The sequence below is a fragment of the Malurus melanocephalus genome, unplaced genomic scaffold, assembly GCF_030028575.1.
Source record: "Malurus melanocephalus ecotype Western Australia unplaced genomic scaffold, MMel_1.1 scaffold_131, whole genome shotgun sequence".
Classification (NCBI taxonomy): Eukaryota; Metazoa; Chordata; class Aves; order Passeriformes; family Maluridae; genus Malurus; species Malurus melanocephalus.
Window position 1 is genome coordinate 387935 of NW_026623363.1, and position 18589 is coordinate 406523.

At 36.9% G+C, this 18589-nt stretch overlaps 1 protein-coding gene across 1 annotated transcript in view; it reads right to left on the reverse strand.

The window, feature by feature from the left end:
• The window catches only part of COL25A1 (collagen type XXV alpha 1 chain), a 285675-nt gene that overhangs the window by 98645 nt on the left and 168441 nt on the right, over positions 1 to 18589 (reverse strand). Inside the window, exon 5 of the mRNA XM_057370712.1 lies at positions 13716 to 13733. Coding sequence (XP_057226695.1) covers positions 13716 to 13733 — 18 coding nt within the window. The remainder of the gene's footprint in view (positions 1 to 13715; positions 13734 to 18589) is intronic.

Below are 18589 nucleotides of genomic sequence, written 5' to 3' on the forward strand. Positions count from 1 at the left end.
TATGCTGAATCATAGGAGGTTATAGAGAGTATTATGGAACACCACAGTGTTTCGCAACTGTTTCGAAGTTCCTACACTCATTTCAGTCTTGTGTCCACCATGCAACCCTGAGCTAGTGAGCCATGTGGTTTTGGCATCTGCTGAGCTTGGCCATGTGTTTCAGCCAGTGTTTACATGTGCTAGTTTACAATGCCAAAATTTCACCTTGCATCAATTTTACAAGTACTCAGAAGAATTTTCAGTGAATCTGAACAGTTTCTCCTGCAGAAGTCCCTTCTTTTTCACATGTTTTATTCTTCCCCTGTAATATGACTGACTTATGGTGAAAACTTCAACCAACAACCTCTCAAAAGACTCTTACTAATATTTCATTTCCTCCCCTTATATTCTAAAGCTCTTGTTAAAATATCCTGAGGCAGGRAAAAACAAACTGAATTTTTGACACCATAATGGTGATGGACTTAAAAAACATTGTGCAAACTATTTAACTAGAGAAACATAAAACTGACTTATATAGAAATCTAGATAAACAGCTCAGTTAACATTCACAACAAGCAAATTATAAATTACTCCTGCTGTAAATCCATATAATTGTATTCAGAAGTCAGTGATTTATWGCAATATATAAATCAGRSAAGTTTATAAACTACAGGCAGGAGAACACAGTCTACCCAAAATCCATCAATAAACCATTTAGGCTATAATTTAGACATTAATTTCTCATGCAGTGCTCCTGCTGAGGTTTGGATGGGGTGGGTTTTTTTGGAATTTATAATGCTGCTCACATTAGAAGCTGCAGAAGGGTTGCTGCTGACTAATCCAGTACCCAGGAAGCAGAATAAGGTCCAGTGTCCCAAACAAGAACTTGCTAAAGTGGATYGCCTCTTCCTTTCTCTGACACAATTTCTTTTGTTGATTAAACAATAAGACTGCCATCTTTTCCTCCCCTTTCCCCTCCTTCTACCGACAAACAGTGTTTTTCTTTGAAAACCYACAATACAAACAGTTCTATAAAGATTCTCCGGTACAGAGGGTATGTGACTATGTAYCCAYTGCCYGAGYGTGAAAAAACAAGAATCAGCTTTAMYATTTCCACAAATTAGTTGAAGTAAATATTATSATTCGAATCCTCTAAGTTTCTTGTGAGTCAATTAGCTGCTGTAKGTGCCAGTAAGACCAATYTATTGTGGCAGAAAAAAACTGGCAYGTTCTTAAAGAAAAGAAAAATTACTCTGRTAAAGTCAAAAGTCTTCAGGCTTTCACTGACTGCTCAACGCATTGTAATACAGGTATTTCCTGAATCTCAGCCCTCATTGCTTTGTCTTCAGTGCACCTTCCTATTGTCCTACTTGTCAGATAAGCAGAAGTTYACTGATGATGTTATGGATTTGATGCAATACTGCAAGAAACTCCCCCAAAAACCACCACAAAGGAAATTCCACTCTTGSAAACATGTAAAACAGGGCATAAAAATACACATGAGAAATCCTAATACTGCTGGGTCTCTCATGTTATAAGAAAACAATCAGAGCTTCTGATTGCAGTTACTGGAAGGAAGGAAGATTGCAAAGAAGAAGCAAACACAATATTGGCTACTTCAAAACAAAGAAACACATATTTTTGTCTGGCACTCAGAACTGCAGGCAAACATTTGATGCAGCCTCKACAGAATCAAAATTCACCAAGCCGACTGAACAGGCAGCTTTTTTACTCTTACTGTTACATTTTCTATTTTCATAGCAGTCTCRGGATTTTTGGAGCTCAATCTGTGATATTTAACAATATTTTTAATGACAGTACAACATAGTATCAGCTTCAGTGYTCAATATTTGTTTTGTATAACATTTAAAAAATGAGACGTTTTTGATACGGACTGACTCAGGCTTCCTACTCTTCCACACATSCCCTATCTCATTAGATGTCCATCTGAGACTCAAAAAAGCATCACATGCTATCTTAAATCATCAAATGCTTTGAGCTGGAAGGGTTTAAAGGTCATTTAACCCATCCCCCCTGCAATGAGCAGCAACAYCTTCAAATTGACCAGTGTGCTGCTCATCAGGCTGCCCRTCCAACCTGGCCTTGAGTGTTTCCAGGGATGAGGCATCTGCCACCTCCCTGAGCAAACTGCATCAGTGTTTMACCACCCTCATCGTAAAAAAWTTCTTCTCYATATATTTAGTCTCAAYAGACCCTCTTKTAGTTTAAAACAAGTAACCAACCCCTGTACTATCATAACAGGCCCTGCTAAAAAGTATGGTATGACCAAGATTAACTCCTCATCCTCCAGAATCTCAGTTAGGCTGTTCTGTACTCTTACCTTCTGAGAGCCTCCCTACTTCCTCTTTCTTTTGTTCCACTTGATCCTATACTACATTACTAGGAAACGGATTTTTTTTAAACTCCTCTCCAACAGGAATATCCATACTTTCATGTATGTGTGTGTGTGTGTGTGTGTGTGTGTGTATGTGAGAAAAAGCATGCTGGTGGTGAAATTTAAAAACTATAATGCATTTCTATGTCAGCAGTCACTCCACAGTTGAGTGGTTATGTCACAAGGGATAGAAAAGTTAATATATAATATGGTAGCTATGGAATAGGCAATAATGAGCCTGCTGTCAATAGAAGAAAATATTATTATAAGTCATGGRATTCTTGATAAGATTCAATAGTTTGGAAGATTCAGTAATAAAAGAAGGTGCACTTGATTTAGAGTCTTATAATTTTTTAGTAAGTATTTACTAAATTCAACATTCAATGATGACACAGGAATTCAATAAATCAAAAATCTATAAAAAATAATGATTGGTAAGCAGGAAGGCAGAGAAAAATTAAAGGTTACTTTCAAATTGTACAATAGAAAAAAYAGAGGGCAAAGATTTTTCACCACTGATTGCTTCATCTTTTCTTTAGAAGAACTGTATTATTTTTGTGTCAAAAATACTGAACCTGAAAAAACTTTATTGCTCTGAACTGGTTTTATTGCTACAGATTTCATGCCTTTCATTTTGCATCAAACATTGAAAGGGATATGGAACACAGGAGAAAAAATAACCAGCACTGTTTAACCTCCTGATTATCTCCATTTATTCTCATAACAGTGGCACAGCACCACTCCAGAGGAGTTTTCTGCAGTAGCCAGTAGGAACTCTTCCCATAAGCAGCCAATAAGAATAATGTACAAAAAAGAGTTATTATGCTCAAAAATACTCATATACTTCTGACAGCCTGGTCAAAGGAGATACTTTGGGCATTGATGCCTTGAACCCGATCAAAACATTCTACTTTATGGGAGCAATTAGTGTGTCCCAAATCAAATAAAAATTTGAGGAAAAAAAAAAAAGAAAAAGAAAGAAAAAAGAAAACAAAAAAGAAAAGAAAAGAAAAATATTCACAAAAGGAAGACCAGTATAGTCCAGTGAAATTTAGGGCTTATAAAACTGCACTGGGACTATGAAATTACATTCTGGCTTATTTTTCATAATACAATAGAAACTGAAAATTAAAAAAAAATATTTGCCAATCAAACTCATTAAATCCTTTTTTTACAGATTTTTGAGAAAAAAAAAATCACCATTAAATATTTTTATATWTCCTTTGATTATTATCCATWGGYCAGCTCCCTCATTTATTCCTAGAAKCTTAGTAAGAAAARAGCTCCTCATTGAGAGTTAACAACTTCCTTTTATTATCAGTAGTATTAGTTCATATTCCAATGTTTCAGGCAYTTTTAAACCTAAAACTTGAACAGTGGCTTCTGTAATTCAAACACCTCTGGTCCTTCCCTGATTGCTTGCTAGCCCGGTAGATAATTCAACTGAAATGACAGTGCCCTTTGCTTATTTAATCTTTTTTTTTTTGTTTGACTTAAAAGAACCTTTCTGATGATGGATGGCAGGCTGAACTTCAAATATTCTGATGAAAACAAAGGATGAAAGCAAGGGAAGGGGGGCATTTCAGAGCAATGGAGATTCATCACTGCCACTCACTACCTACAAGAGAAGTACCTGTGGTCATCAAAACACACCTTCCAAGCTCCCCAGCATTTTGGAAATTTCAACTTTGCTGTCTGCATTACTGCTGTGTAATGAAAGAGCATCCTCTGACCTGCAGCTGAGTCCAGGAGATTTATATATTTCATTAACAGATGCTGCACAGGGTCTATCTCTACAAAAAAAATCCTAACTACACAGAAACAAATGACTGAAATGCCAAAACAACAACAACAACAAAAAAAAAAAAATCCTGCTCTGTCCATCTATTTGAAATAAGGGCAGTTTATAAACAATGCTGCTTTTTAGAACAATTTTGGCCAGTACCTGATCTCATATCAAGGTGAATTTATGAAGTGATAAAGGCTGAATTTGTGTAAACAAACAAAACTACATAGCTCACACCCAAACAAGGTTTTGCAGGTAACATGTATTTGCTGTATTTTAAYACTAAACTTATTTTCAGCAAAAGGATTTTAACACAGACTTTGAAATTGGGAAGGCCAATTCCATTCTTCCATTTACTGTGGAAACTCCACACCAGTTTCAGTAGCTGCTCTGAGTTTCATYCAGTACTTCAAAGGCAAGGCATACKGTCCACACACGTTTKTTSTTTTCCAAATTTTGCTCCTCAGTACAGGAGGCATTTTCTCATTCAAGGTAGTAGAATGTCAAAGAAAGATTTAGATATTCCTTTAGAGTTGTCTGCAAATGCTRCTATAGAATGCTACTATGAAAGATGTGTGTTAGATTACTTAAATCATGAATGGTTGAAAGAAAATGGCAGTAAAATAGTATAAAGCCATAGCCATGTTAAAAAAAAAAAAGCACAAGGGATAGAAAGGCTTCTGAGACATCCACAAATTAAAAGCAGTGAAATTATTTCAGAAACTAGGTAACTTTTTAAACTTCAGTATATGCTAATGSTTGGGGAGAATGTATTTCAGCAAGATATCATACATTCCTTCAAGGATCTTATTCTCCTTTCTTTCCAATCGCTCCTTGCAAATTCTGCAGTCCCTTAAATCGCTTCTATGCATGGGCTCCATTGGTACCCAAAAAAGCCTTTTTGCAAGARCTGTCCAATAAATTCCATGATAAAATCTACACTGCACAAACCACTTGGGGTGACCTGCAAGTACCAGGTTACTGCAAATGTTTCKGAACTATCCCAGGTACAAGTCATGGCTAAAAGAGGCAAAGAGTTGACACTCTAAGTCATCACTCTGGCCCTGATGAGGAAGTGCCAAGCCTTAGTCACAGATTTATTTAATGTCAAATAGTATATAGAAAGCACAAAAAATAGCATAGAAAATAATATCTATGTTACAATAAGACAAACAAATGTCAGTAGAAGAACTAAACCTTTCATTTATCTTCACCTCATCTACAAAGGGGAAAACCACAGTGACATTTTTCATAGAGCTATTCTGAGAACCGTTCAGGTTTGTGAAGTTTGAGATGAAACACCAGATAAATGCAAATGAGTTTTTCTATCMACTACAAACATTCATGCACTTTACTATGTAGACATATGTACAAGTGARATGACTGAATATATTTTTGTAACCTGTAAGGCTGGAAACATMTTCACACAGGAAGCGATTTAAGACAACATAAAGTTTATTAAAAACAAAACTGTTTTCTCCTGAAGTCTACTAGTATGGTCTACAAAATTCGGAACATCTTCAGAGAAAATTAAACACATATGTATATTTATACTTAAATGGATATTCATTCTTCTTGGCAAATGATCACTAGCAGACATACTGGGCAATATAGCTGGATTGTATTTCTGAAAATACGTGMTTCTCTTACATGTTTCTCAGCAGCTCACAGCTCTTGAACATTATTGATGGACCTCAGTAAAAAACTATATTAGGAAATCCAACGGTATTGCAGGGACAGACAAAGTGTTTTTGGAATTGGCAATCTGGATCAAAACTCACAAACAGAATGGACACTTCCATGCCCTCAACATTACTGGAGGTACACAGTATACTCCAATGAAAGTAACTGCTGTACTTCCTGTGTTTTTTTTCTTCTGTCTGTCCTCCAAACTTGACTCACRCTTACAGGAAAGAATAATATATCAACAGCTCCTCATGCCAGCATCAATTCCATATAAAAAACCTAAACCATTTCTACTAACATATACATCTGTCGAATTTCAATTCATGGGAGTGTCACTTTGTAATGGAAAATTTGAATTTTGAAGGTTCCCTCTACCAGCCTGAGATCCAAATCTCCCAGGTCTGCTCAAATTTACAGGACTTTCAAGCATTTAGCACAAAACACCACCAAGTCTCTGAACCGATAATGGCTTTCAAAGAAACTCTGATATTTTGAAMACAGTGTGAAAGACTATTGTCTTAGACGTCACAGCATTACCTTCGAATCACAATAAGCATGATGAAATACACAATATTAGAACTTTTTTTTTTTTTAAATTAAAGCTAGCGAAACTACTGGGATCTGCAACAAATTGAACTGGAATTTAAAGCTGAAATWCAGCATGAAGATCACTAAAAGCAATAAGCCAGCATGAGTTTAATATCAAATTAAAAACATGTGCAGCAGGAYAGTAAAATACTATATAATATTCCTGAACACAGTGCAATACTCTGCTTTGACATAATCCCTAATAGAACACAGAACACACTGGTGTATTTCTGCCATATGTAGAATAAGAGGAAGAAAATACAAGAGTGATTTGATAAAGAAATGATTTAGGAATACAAGAAATATTTCAGAGTCCTTAATTATGTTTTGACAACCCTTTGTCATATCATAATGGAACCACAGTACTTGGTTTGCAATTGCTTTTTTGTAGTCATATGTGCTGTGTTAAGATAAGCAATGCTTTACCAAATTAAGGCTTGCAAGTAATTTTTGCTTCACAGTTTCTCACTTGCTKTTAGAAGATCTGCTATGCCCTGGTGACAGCTGAAACTTCTAGACGAATAGATGGAATGCTAATGTGTGCTTCCCCATAACATTTATGCTGGCATATGTAAGCAGTGAATCAGACCTTCATGTTTATTTTATTAAAACAAACACAATTATTTTCAAAAAGTAATGATGCCACCATGAAGAGAACTTGGTAACATCCTACAACTAGAAAGCTGTTGTKCGTATTTGCTTCAGAGTTTTATACATTAGTTTTATGTATTGTCTTATTCTAGGGCTTGTTTTTTCAGAGYAACAGTATCAGAAATCATTGCCACRTGAACTAYGAAATGAGGAGACCAACATCTAAAAATTTTGGGCCAAACAAATTGCTCTCAAATGCAATTTTTCAAGCTTTCTTTATGTATTGCCTACAGCTACTCTGGAAGGTGATCTTCAGATTCAGTAGAAGAAGCTACCTTCATAAGAAAATAATTTATTTGACAAGGAATAAGAAAATTCAATTCATAAGAAAATAATTTGTTTGACAAGGACATCCAGAGCTGATTGCATGTTGTGTGAAGAGCCCTTTTCACAGACTTCTGTACAATGAATATTCTTATTTTTRTGTTTGTAGAAAATCAAAACCTAGATTGAATCATTAATTGTTAAATTAACAGAATTGAAGTCTGACCAATTCAGCTTTCTGAATCAAGCACAAAAATCAGAAATAAATCATCTGTTCCAGGAAGTGCTGCGGAACATCTGAACATCTTGCAATTTCAGCAGCAAAGAGTTACTGAAATTGTAACTCCAAAGCATGCCTACCAGAGTAAGAAAAAGAACACAGTAGCACAGTTGGGTAGGAGTCTGGCCTCTCTTGGTGTCTGACTGAGCCTGATGAGCAGAGCTGTAAAAATTCTAATTATCCCCAGCTAAGTTCACTTAGCAGGGTACTGYAGGGAAGTAATCAATCTGCCATTAGAGGCTCCTTTGCAATTCCTGACGAAAGGGTGGGAAAACACAAGTGAAAACAATATGTTGGAAGAAGAGCACAGTGTCAAATGGTACAAGAATTCTGTTTATTTATGCCTGGAACTTTTATTCTCCTCCACCTTTTCAAATTATCCACGGTGCTTCCTTAGCCTTGGTACAACTGATAGCTCAGAACAATTTGCCCCTAAATCTCTAATTCTGTACTCTATTCCTTACAGAGCAAAAATGCTCTTGCACTAATACTATCTGCTTAGCCAGGAAAACCACTTAATATTCACAGCTCTTCTGGTTTACACCTGTGCTGAATCTACCAGGGGAAACTGAAGTGTTTCATATTTTGAAAGTGCTCACTGTTGTTGTCAAKGCCTTTTAACAAAATTAACTTCTAKTTTATTACATACAMAGCCGAGAAAGCAACATACTTAAAAACAAATGCATTATCTCCTTCTGAGAAGACACATTTCTGGCATCTTTTGTGTCATAAACACTTATGTATACAGTAAATGGAGTTTTGAGCATGGCTTCTCCTCTTACATTCTCTGRTGTGGTTTATTTTAGCAACATACATAAACAAAAAGCCATGAAAATGGCATTTGTTGCTTCATGTTCACAAATCAACATGCGCTGTTTCCTAAAAAGATCTCACAATTTTAACAGTGTTCACAAATGTTATTGCCATTTAAGAAAGGAGAATGGCAAGCAAACTAAAATTCAGCCTGCTAAATATATATGAAACACAAGCTTGTTTATTTATGTGATGCCCTCAGATTAATTTCTGATCTCATAATTTATAGTAGATTGTTATTAGCAGCAAAGGCATGAAGGATTTATCTTTGTTATTTGTACAGAGAAAGTAAGAAAAACACTTTTACAAGTCTGCTACCTAAKGATAATAAACTAATTGTCAACGTTTGACAGCAAAATCTGACCTGTGACTTGTAACTCAGAAGCAGATCAGCATTTGTATATTCACACTGAGTCATACAATCCTGCAGCCCATCAGATGTTTACAAAGGAGCACAGGGCATCAGTTTCTAGGAGAAATACCCCACAAGATCATTCCCTACAGTGAGAAGAGCTGATGGTCTGGGCCCAATCACTGGGATTCTCCCAGGAGCAGTAATTTTACTGCAGTAACTTTACTACACTGTGTATCTGAAAGTGATGAATTATTTCTTCAGTCTTAGGCTGATTTTGTCCTCCATAAGTGCATTTCTACCTCCTTCCCCACTCTCCATGCAGGTAAAGAATCTTGAGGCATTCCTGAAAGCAAACTGCCAGAGAAAAAGGAATGTGGAGCTTACATCTCAATTTATGGTGATTAGAATGAAAGAAACATGTCCAACTCTAACAACTAGACTGCAGAGACCACTCTGCAGCACTGGTCAATGGGGCATTATGTACCCTGCCCACAGCTTAAAAAGCCATAGAAACACATACATGATCACTTATGCTATCAACTGCCCTGCCACTGAGTGGCATGCACTGGGAGGAATATTTAAMAGGTTGTGAAYGCAGATGGTTRTCCAMACTACCAAAAYTGAAAGGGAAACTTRGCATGAATTAAAATACATTTTCTTYAWAYACCCCCTTTCTGATCYTTCCTACTATYAGACACTCAACTCTTTTCTAAGATCTAGGAGTCTCCCTACTGCCCCAATGTTCTCTAGGAAGTGATAAATATCTTCCCTAGACTGCTGCCTCCCAAAACCACTCAAAACTAGGGTCTGTGGCYTGCTGTGTTTCTCTGCCCTTTGACAAAAACCAGAAAACTAAAAGTTAAAATGGTTCCCACCAGCTCTGTTGATAGCACAAGCCAGCAATACCCAGTTCAACCATGAATCAGAATCTCTGTCATCAMAAATTAAAAATACTCCAGTCACATACCCTGATGCTTGATGGTGAACAAGAGACATACATTTGTTACCAGAATTGCTATGGAAACCCTTTATCATGCACAAAGCCCTGGAAAATTTCAGGCTGTTACAACATCACATCCATGGACATGTCACATAAAGAAAAACAAGAATCTCATGAAAAAACGTATCAATCATTAATATTTTGTCCATTTCTAATGCAGTTTTGGACAGMTGCCAAAGAGAAAGGAGAAGCATCTGTGAGGCTGCTGTATCTCMAAGTCCCACACAGAGGGTGAACATGGATGTTGACACGAGAGACCAAATATGTTATGCTAGACATGGACCAGGGAGGGGATATTGCCCCAAAGGAGAGAACAGTTGGCTGGCTGAGACAAGAAGTCACACCAAAACACCATCCTGCCCCACACTTACAGTCTTCGATAGCTGTAGTTCAGCAAGATTTTTTCATTGGTTGTTTTGTCTTCCTTCACCAAAATATTAAAAGCATGGCATCTACTATTTGTATGAACTTTACCGCTAAACAACAAAACATATTTAAAACAGTACGCATTCTCTCTTTACCCAGATAGTACACTTCTTACGGAATTAACATTAGACCAGAAGCTAAACCTCATTCTCTGACAAGCAGGAATACTTCTATTATTTTAAAAAGAGAAAGTATGGGCAGAATTTAGTTGTACAGATTTACTGGGAAAAGAACCCTTCCTGGTTCAAGCTAATCTAAATACCGATCTACATTCCAGAATTAAAAAAGCAGATATTTTTGGGGTTCACTCAAATGCCAGAATTTAATTTCAGCAAAAGTATTAAATATTTAATTACTTGCTCTTCTATAAAGAAACAGTTTTCAAGGTATTTAAAACAGCTTTCTCTTTAGCAGAAAACCAAAATCATATGAAGGAACTTAATTTTTTTTTAAATTAGGCTAGATATTCTTTGGTTTTTTGTTGTGGTCTTTACTTTTCAGAGGTACAACAGAACCATAAGCTTTTGTTTTTCTGAAAAAACAAAAACCAAAACCAAACAAACAAAAAAAAAGCAACAAAAAACTGCCAGTGAGTTGTAACAAAGCTTCTTGTTACTTGAAATGAGAAAAGGTGAAGCAAAATTATTTTTGGCATGGATTTTTGAAGGAAAAAAGCAGTAAAAAAATTTAAGTTAAAATGATAGAAGGTGTTATTGATCTATTATAGATTTATAYTGTATCCAGTGATTAGGTGTGCACGGGGTGAATTTAGTGTACACTTTCGGAAAACCATAGCAAAAATGTAAGTGCTGGTAAAACACTGAGTATACAAAGGATTAGAATCTAGCTCTGATCTTAGCATGGACTTGCATGGCTAGGACATCAGAAAGTTTCTTAATGCTTTTCCAGTCAGCATAACAATTTTGTTCTTTGAAGCCAGGAAATCTTTACTTTCTAAAAAACTGACCAATACTTTGAACTTTTAATTTCTCATGGACACTGTTAAGATCAGGAAGATTACTGACAATCATGATAGGCTGAGATTTCTGCATTACTTAATGACAGGACAAGGGGTTTTGAATTATTTTATCTGTATGGATGAACAGATTCTGCTTTCTGTGGATACTTTAATTTTTAAAAGTCTTGAGATTTTCAAGCACAGCTTTCAATGTTTAAAAAATGCAGCTTTCAGTATTTTAAAAATGCTGTCTGGTAAAATCCAAGTTATCAGGATCCAAGTTTCAGTTTAAGTGGAAAGACTTCTAAATGTACAGCCTACATGGAGTTGCCTGAGACACGCAGATGACAACACTGGCTAGAAAGCAGCTCAGCAGCATGGTGATCTGATTCAGTAGCTGCCTACAGTCAGAATTTGGAATTCAGAGGCACGAATGTGTGCAGCTAGTGTCATGTGAGAGATTCCCTAGGTATCCAAGACAGCTGCCCGTGAGTGACAGCTACAACCACAGCCCAACACTGACTCCAGCCTGGGCACATGGAACAGCCAGCGGCTACGGCTGGAGACACTGCATCAACTCACACTGCAACAAATGCCTGAATGCACACAATGAAACTGAGCCCAAGGAGTTTATGAGGAGCTGGACAGGTTTCTGGGTGCACTGAGTATTGGCTTAACTYTTACTGACTGCAAGGAGTGCTTACACACCTCCTATTCCAACACCTACACAAAAGCTTCTGGGTTTAGGCATCTTGAGCTGAAGCTGAACACGACCCTGACTATCTCATGCCATTGTGGCTTTCCCAGCAGTGGTCTCAAAAGAATTACTGCTGGACACAATCAACCAGATGAAATGACTGAGCACAAACATATCCTCCTGACACAGTAAGAGCATCTTGAGCTGAATAGGAAGAAAAGGCATTATTAAGAATAATGGCACATGCTGCTGAGAACAATGGTGATGGGCAAGAGGTGAGGATTTCCACTGCAAGGAATTACTGAAGTCAAAAYGCAAGAATTGTCTCTTAAAACAATTTGGGTGACATTTTTAGTGGCTTGCACCTCACTTCTCTTACACATAGTGACAAGACTTCCCTGCCTTTCTGCCCTTAAAACAGCACTGAATGCTGCCATCTCCATGGTGGTTCCTTGCCCACAGCCATCCCAAGGCATTTCCTGCAGRGACACGAGCTCCAAAGACTGAGCAGCTGTTTACAAGCATCAGGCAAGAGACACTCTCCAAGCAACTGAAACGTGGGAGGTGGGGGTCCAACCCCAGACGGAAAGGACAMGTGTGGCAGCACAAGTTAACATCAACTACAGGGCAGCCCACAGGCTCAAGGATCAGCCTCAGGTCCTCAAGAGAGCTTGCTCAGAGCTCCAGTGCCACACAGGATCACAATCTCTGTGTTCACTGACCCCCAGCAGCAYAGAGGCTGAAGATACCTCTCTGTGTAGTCCACACATCAAGAGCCGACTGCGACAAATAAGTGCCATGGGGGTGGTCATCTCCAGTATGGCACAGAGTTCTTCTGCAATTCTATTAAATGGAGCCTGGCACTGCAAGGATACTGTGCATTCAGGCCAAGCAGTTTGAGGGCTTGTAAATTAATCTGTCTTTCAGCAGAAAATTATGTTTAGAAGCTAAAAAATTCTAATACTGATTCTTGCTTCTCATAATGACATCTTAACTTTAAAAAAATTACCAGTCAGTAAGGTGGCAAAGCTTTAACTTCCAATTATGAATCTGAAATACAGAAGGCCATCACAGAAATCCTGGTTCAGGTAACTAACTTGCTAAGACAGTTCAACAGACCAAGCTTACTTCCCACAAAGCATTTGGAGCATTCAAAAAGACTGAATTTCTCAACTGATTTCACTAAGTCCTGGTGTCTAAATTTTTTTTTCCTATTTCCTTKCTCTTCCAAATTTTTATAGCACTCAAATAATTCACATTTAATTTTTGCTACATGTAATGTTTCCTTTCTGCTGGTCTTTTTCTCCCTCAGAACGGAAGTTAGGTCCCTAGATTTCCACATCTTCAATTACAGTTCACAAGACAAAGTTCTACTATACTTAAACAAAGCAGAACTAATTCAAAGCAGTGTATCTAATTAATCAAAATAGCTAGCAGTGCAATATTTAAAATAAGTGCGGGCTGCCTGGATTATAGCAACATTATTACCATGTGATTAATAAGCAGTTGAAGTATTACATTTGCTACACATTTGCTAAGTTATTTTATCTTGCTTTAAAGTTTGGTGGCAAAGTTTCAAGCCATAGAGATTTGCTTTATTCAGTATTATGTTGTTAAGCCCACCATCTGGTCAGACAGCTGAGGGAACTCAAACATATGGGGGGTGCATATTTCTCTCTTGGGAAATATTTGCCTTACAGAATTATGCAATAGTTACCAGTTTCTTTCTTAKTACAGTAGGATAAAAAAAATAGATTAAAATACTTTGTAGATAAACTGAGCTTGGTGGGCCTTGTACTTAGCTATTACTTATGTAGGAAAATAAGATGGCACTTACTTGAGGACCAGGCTGACCCTGAAAAAAAAMCAGAAAAACAAAAGATTATGAAAAGTTATGACAATGATTAGCTCCTTAAATAGTAAAAAACAGTTACAGCACTCTCTAAGAAAGAGCTAACAAAATATACAGTAACAGCATTCAAGTCGTATTTTGGACTCTTAAGTCTAAATCAAATTTGAGTGTTTTAATTCAAACTGATGAACTTTCTTGCAACTTCTAGTTTCTAGAAATAAATTACAGTAACATACTGAAACTGCATTTGAGAAACTTATTTTAGATAGTTAGCAATTTAGAAATGATAGGAAGACCTAATCTAACAGTTCTCAAGTGAGAAAGAMTCCACAAGTGCTGAGCTGATTCAGAAGCATGTACTGTGTTTTTTTCTCTTTTATTTCTCTATTATGGCTCACCTCGGAGTGCTTCTTGAATGAACAAAGTCTCAAAACTGGAGGAACTCACTGCTGGAGTAACAGAGTTTTTGCCATTGCTGCAGGCACCATAGTTTTATGCAAGTATAAAGCAATATTTAAATCAGCAAGTCTGAAAGGTTTTTAATGAACCTTAGTCAGTCCAAGATGCACTGACAATTTTCCTTTCTCTTATTTACCAACATGCCCTTTAAATCACCCCTGGGTAAGGGGAGAGGCACCCTCTGCACTCTGAGGAACTGTATTTCTTCTTGCTGCAAGCCCTTAAAGAGTAGACTTCCTATCCCTAATTTTCCTAGACCAGAAAAGCCAGTGAAAGTCATGATATATTTTAGCCCCCTTAATAGAAATTACTTGTGTGAAGCATAATTGTTTTAGCAAACAGTAAAGCAGCTGTGACTACAAACAACATGACCCAGACAATCAGCTCACACTGAAAGAGAAAAATAATTATGTATTTCTCCCTAGAAAGAGAGAATTCCTTTAAACTCCTAGGGCTAGCTTAGCTTCTGGTGTTTTATAATATTTAACTACTTCAGTTAAAACTGGAACTACATTTCCTTTTGTTGACAGAAACTGAGCATGGAACCTTCTTTTAAATCTTMTAAAACCTCTTCACTTTAGCTAGAAGGTACTTCTACAGAGAGTTGAAACTTTCCTGTCTAAACATCACGAAACACTTTTTTTTCTGTTAAATAAGCAAAGGAACATGGAGATTGTGGAGTTTCCATTCTTGAAGATACTCAAAAACCATCTGGACACAATCCTGGGCAAGCTGCTCAAGACAGCTCTGCTTGGGCAGGGATGTTAGACCAGACCCCCATCTCCAGAGGTCCCGTCCCTTCCAACTTCAACCAACCTGTGATTATGGGAGATTTTAAGGGAGAAGGGGGCAAAAGCATTTCAACTGGGAACAATTATCAAGAAAAGCAGCTGAAGAAAATGCTTTTATATAACAACTATTAAAACTTTCTTAATTAAAAGCCAGGGGAAAAAAAGGTATTTAAATTCACATGAAAGTTAACAATTTCTTTTTTTAAATATAAAAATTATGTTACAGAGGAATAATGGTAAAATACAGAGTTATTGAGGCTATCTAGTCTTTACACTTAATGCAGACCAAAGCCTTCCTTCTTGTGGATGCCAAGTTTTGTATTTCTTCCTTAGAACAAAACTGCACCATAGAGGTTACAAAAAAGAAAAACTGGTGGCTGAGGCTTGTCAGTTCAAATATTAAGTAAAACTTCCTGAGCTGGTGAACTCCATGAAGTTACACATCACACTGGGTTAAAGAATATGACTGAGACTCCTCAGCACTCAGACTTTACCTCAGTCTTCCTCTCACAGCAGGTTTTGAGCTGTTACATACTATAACTGAYCTTCAAATCATCAGGAATTGCCTACTGATGCAGTATCGGTCAGCCAGTACAACAAAGTTGCATAAATTATCTAACCTGAGACCTATGCATGCAAACTTTATACATAAAATTCACAATACATTTGCTTGCAAGAATATCTAAAGTTGCAACAGATTTTGATCAAATCACAAGTCTYCAACATACATATATATATAAAAGCTATACCTTAAATGGAGGTCTGAAATAACCAAAATGTTTCAACAAAGACTTGATTTAAAGAAATAGAAAGCAAATAAACAGAACAGATGCACATAMATTTTAACAATGAGATTTGAAAATTGACCTTTTTTTTCATCTAAGACATACAGGCTGCTAAGTGTCCACATGGCACATGCTACATTTACAACATACAAGAAACATACACACATAACACAAACATATTCTGAATTGAATGGGAGGGCTGGAGTCACGCTCCCAAGAAAGTGTTTTCTACTCTCACTCTCAACAGCATTACTAGTTTGCCTTTTGTTACTGTGCATTTATAATTGCTCTTCTTTCATGTMTGYAATACAGAAAAAAGCTGGAAAATGMWTTTTTTTASGTTTTTCATGTAGACAGAAAACTCTGTGAGATATTGGGGAACATAACAGCTGCATTAGCTGCATTAYTCTTAGTTTCTATATGCTGCCAATATTGCAGTTCTCTGTGTTTAGCTACAAATGCAGATTCTGAAAACAAAAGTACTCATGGCAGGATTTTTTTAACTCACAGGCCATATGCTCCTTTAGCATGGAAGGAACTCTGCATTAGCAAAGGTAATTATTTTCTGTTTTTTACTGTAGTTCAAAATCCTTCAGTGTTTCTGTATGATTTTACCTACTCCTTGCCCTACTAGCCACTGTAGCTACATTAGAATTTTCCCTTCTCACAAGTGATCCAGCAAGTGACACTACCCAGAGCATGCAGCCAGCACTGAATTAYGGAACTTCATCAGCTCTCCTTACAAAGGCATGAGTGGAAAAGCATGACAATAAAGACATTTTTAATTGTAAGGGGTCGTTGTGCTGTAACACAACAGCAACTCAAAGTGTAGGACACAAAAAGGGGCTGTGAATTTTGCCCTCCCTCATTTTTGCATGCTGTGAAAGGATCAGAAATAAAACTCCTTGARCTGCTTTTGTCTTCATTAAAAAATCCTCTAACATGGATTCATTCTGATAATATAACTCCTTCGAGCAAACTCAATCTCAATTTATCTGCTTGTGCTCCCAAAATGGCCCCAAGACTGCTGAAATCAGTTTGGTTCACTGCTGCATAAATCGCCCCCAGTTCATGTTACTTGTGGATTAAAATGTTTTAGTTGCAAGTCTTTTTTAGATAACCAACAGGGAGCAAATACTGCTCAGGACTGAAAAGTCAGCATTACTCTGTTTTTTTCTAATGAACATCTCTTTATTCAAATCTGTTACACACACTAAAATTGAGTCATTAATTCTAACTACCAAGTAACTGCTGTCTTGGCACGTTTTTAGAGATCAGTCCAGCACTACTGACTGATCAGGTGCATTTTGGTGGCTGCTGCTTTGAACCTCTGGATCATTGCTCTTGTTCTTGATTATCGTAACTGAATTTTTATTATCGTAACTGCTTTTTATTTTATTTTTTTGAAATCTAAATTACTAGTGGGTATAGCTGCATAATATGTCAGGGTTTCAGTAAAATCTTCAGAACAATTTTCACTTCTATATTCCTGTTTACTAGTTTAATACACTATTTTGCAGTAAATAAAGGGCTCACATTTGGCAACCTGTTCTATTTGCCACGATGGAAGGTCTTCCACAGTTACTAGTTAATCCCTTCCCAGCAAATGAACCCAATATTAACTGCTCATATGTAAATGATACCAAAACAAAAAGGAAATATCCATGGTGTAACTGAAGTCAACAGGTAAGTTAACAATCCCCTAAAAGAGATTAAAGAAAAAGCCCATTGACTGCACGCTGCAAACTTTACAGAGAAGTTACTTAACAGTAGAAAGAAACCTCAAGAAGAAAAGGAAGAAAAGACAAGAAAATGAAAGTTGACACTGCAAATTAACAAGTTGAGCTTGCAAAGGAAATGGGGCTTATAGCAAGTAAAAGGACAGAAAAGAAAACAGGTATCCAGGATATCAGCGAAAAGGGCTGCCCTGGGAAGGGAGAAAAGAGAAGGAGCAAAAGGAACAGCATTTGAAAATGTCAGAACTGGATTTTCACACCTTTGCCTTGSTGTTAAGCTTTAAAGAGCTGGGAACATAAACTTCCTGGCTCATACATCCAAACATAAAACTATACAAATATACACACAAGTGCAAATGTATTAACAAATGCATTGTATAAAACTTGAAGCAGCACATTCCCTAAAGAATATCTAGAATATCATACAAATGCATTTATTATGAGACATGAGGCTGTTAAGATCTAATCAGCCAACTAAATCTAGGCATGGAAATTAGAACACACAAATTAAGAATTTGTGAAGAAGGAAAGCAGAAAGAGTAATAGAAATGCAGTCAGAAGTGATACCCTGCTGTTTGAAAGGCACCACCGAACTACCCTTGCAGGAACATCTGTCTTCCAATCTAATTCAGATAGAAAATGACAAGGAAACAGGAGTAGCAGAGYTGACCTCCATTTCCTTGCATAAACAGGAAAGACTTAAGTGGCTTTTCAGCATCCTGTTAAAAATCCACACTACTGGAGTTTAACTAAATTATGCTGAAGGAAACCAGTATTTGATTAATACACATTTCAGCATAACTAATTTAAAAAAGCAAAGAGGGGAATATGTGAAAGACCTAAATTACACTGGTTTTGAACAAATCACCTACCAGCTTTCCATCCATACCAATCGGACCCTGGGATAATCAAAAGTCAAAACAAAATGGAACAGTTAAATCAGAAGAACAATGAGGATGAGAAAAAAAAAACCAGACTTGGGGAATACTGCAGGCTTCAGAAGATGAATAACTCTATGTCAGCAGCTAAATGCAATACCTTAAAGATATTTTGAGAATGAAGGCACAGAAAGAAAACAACAAAAGCAG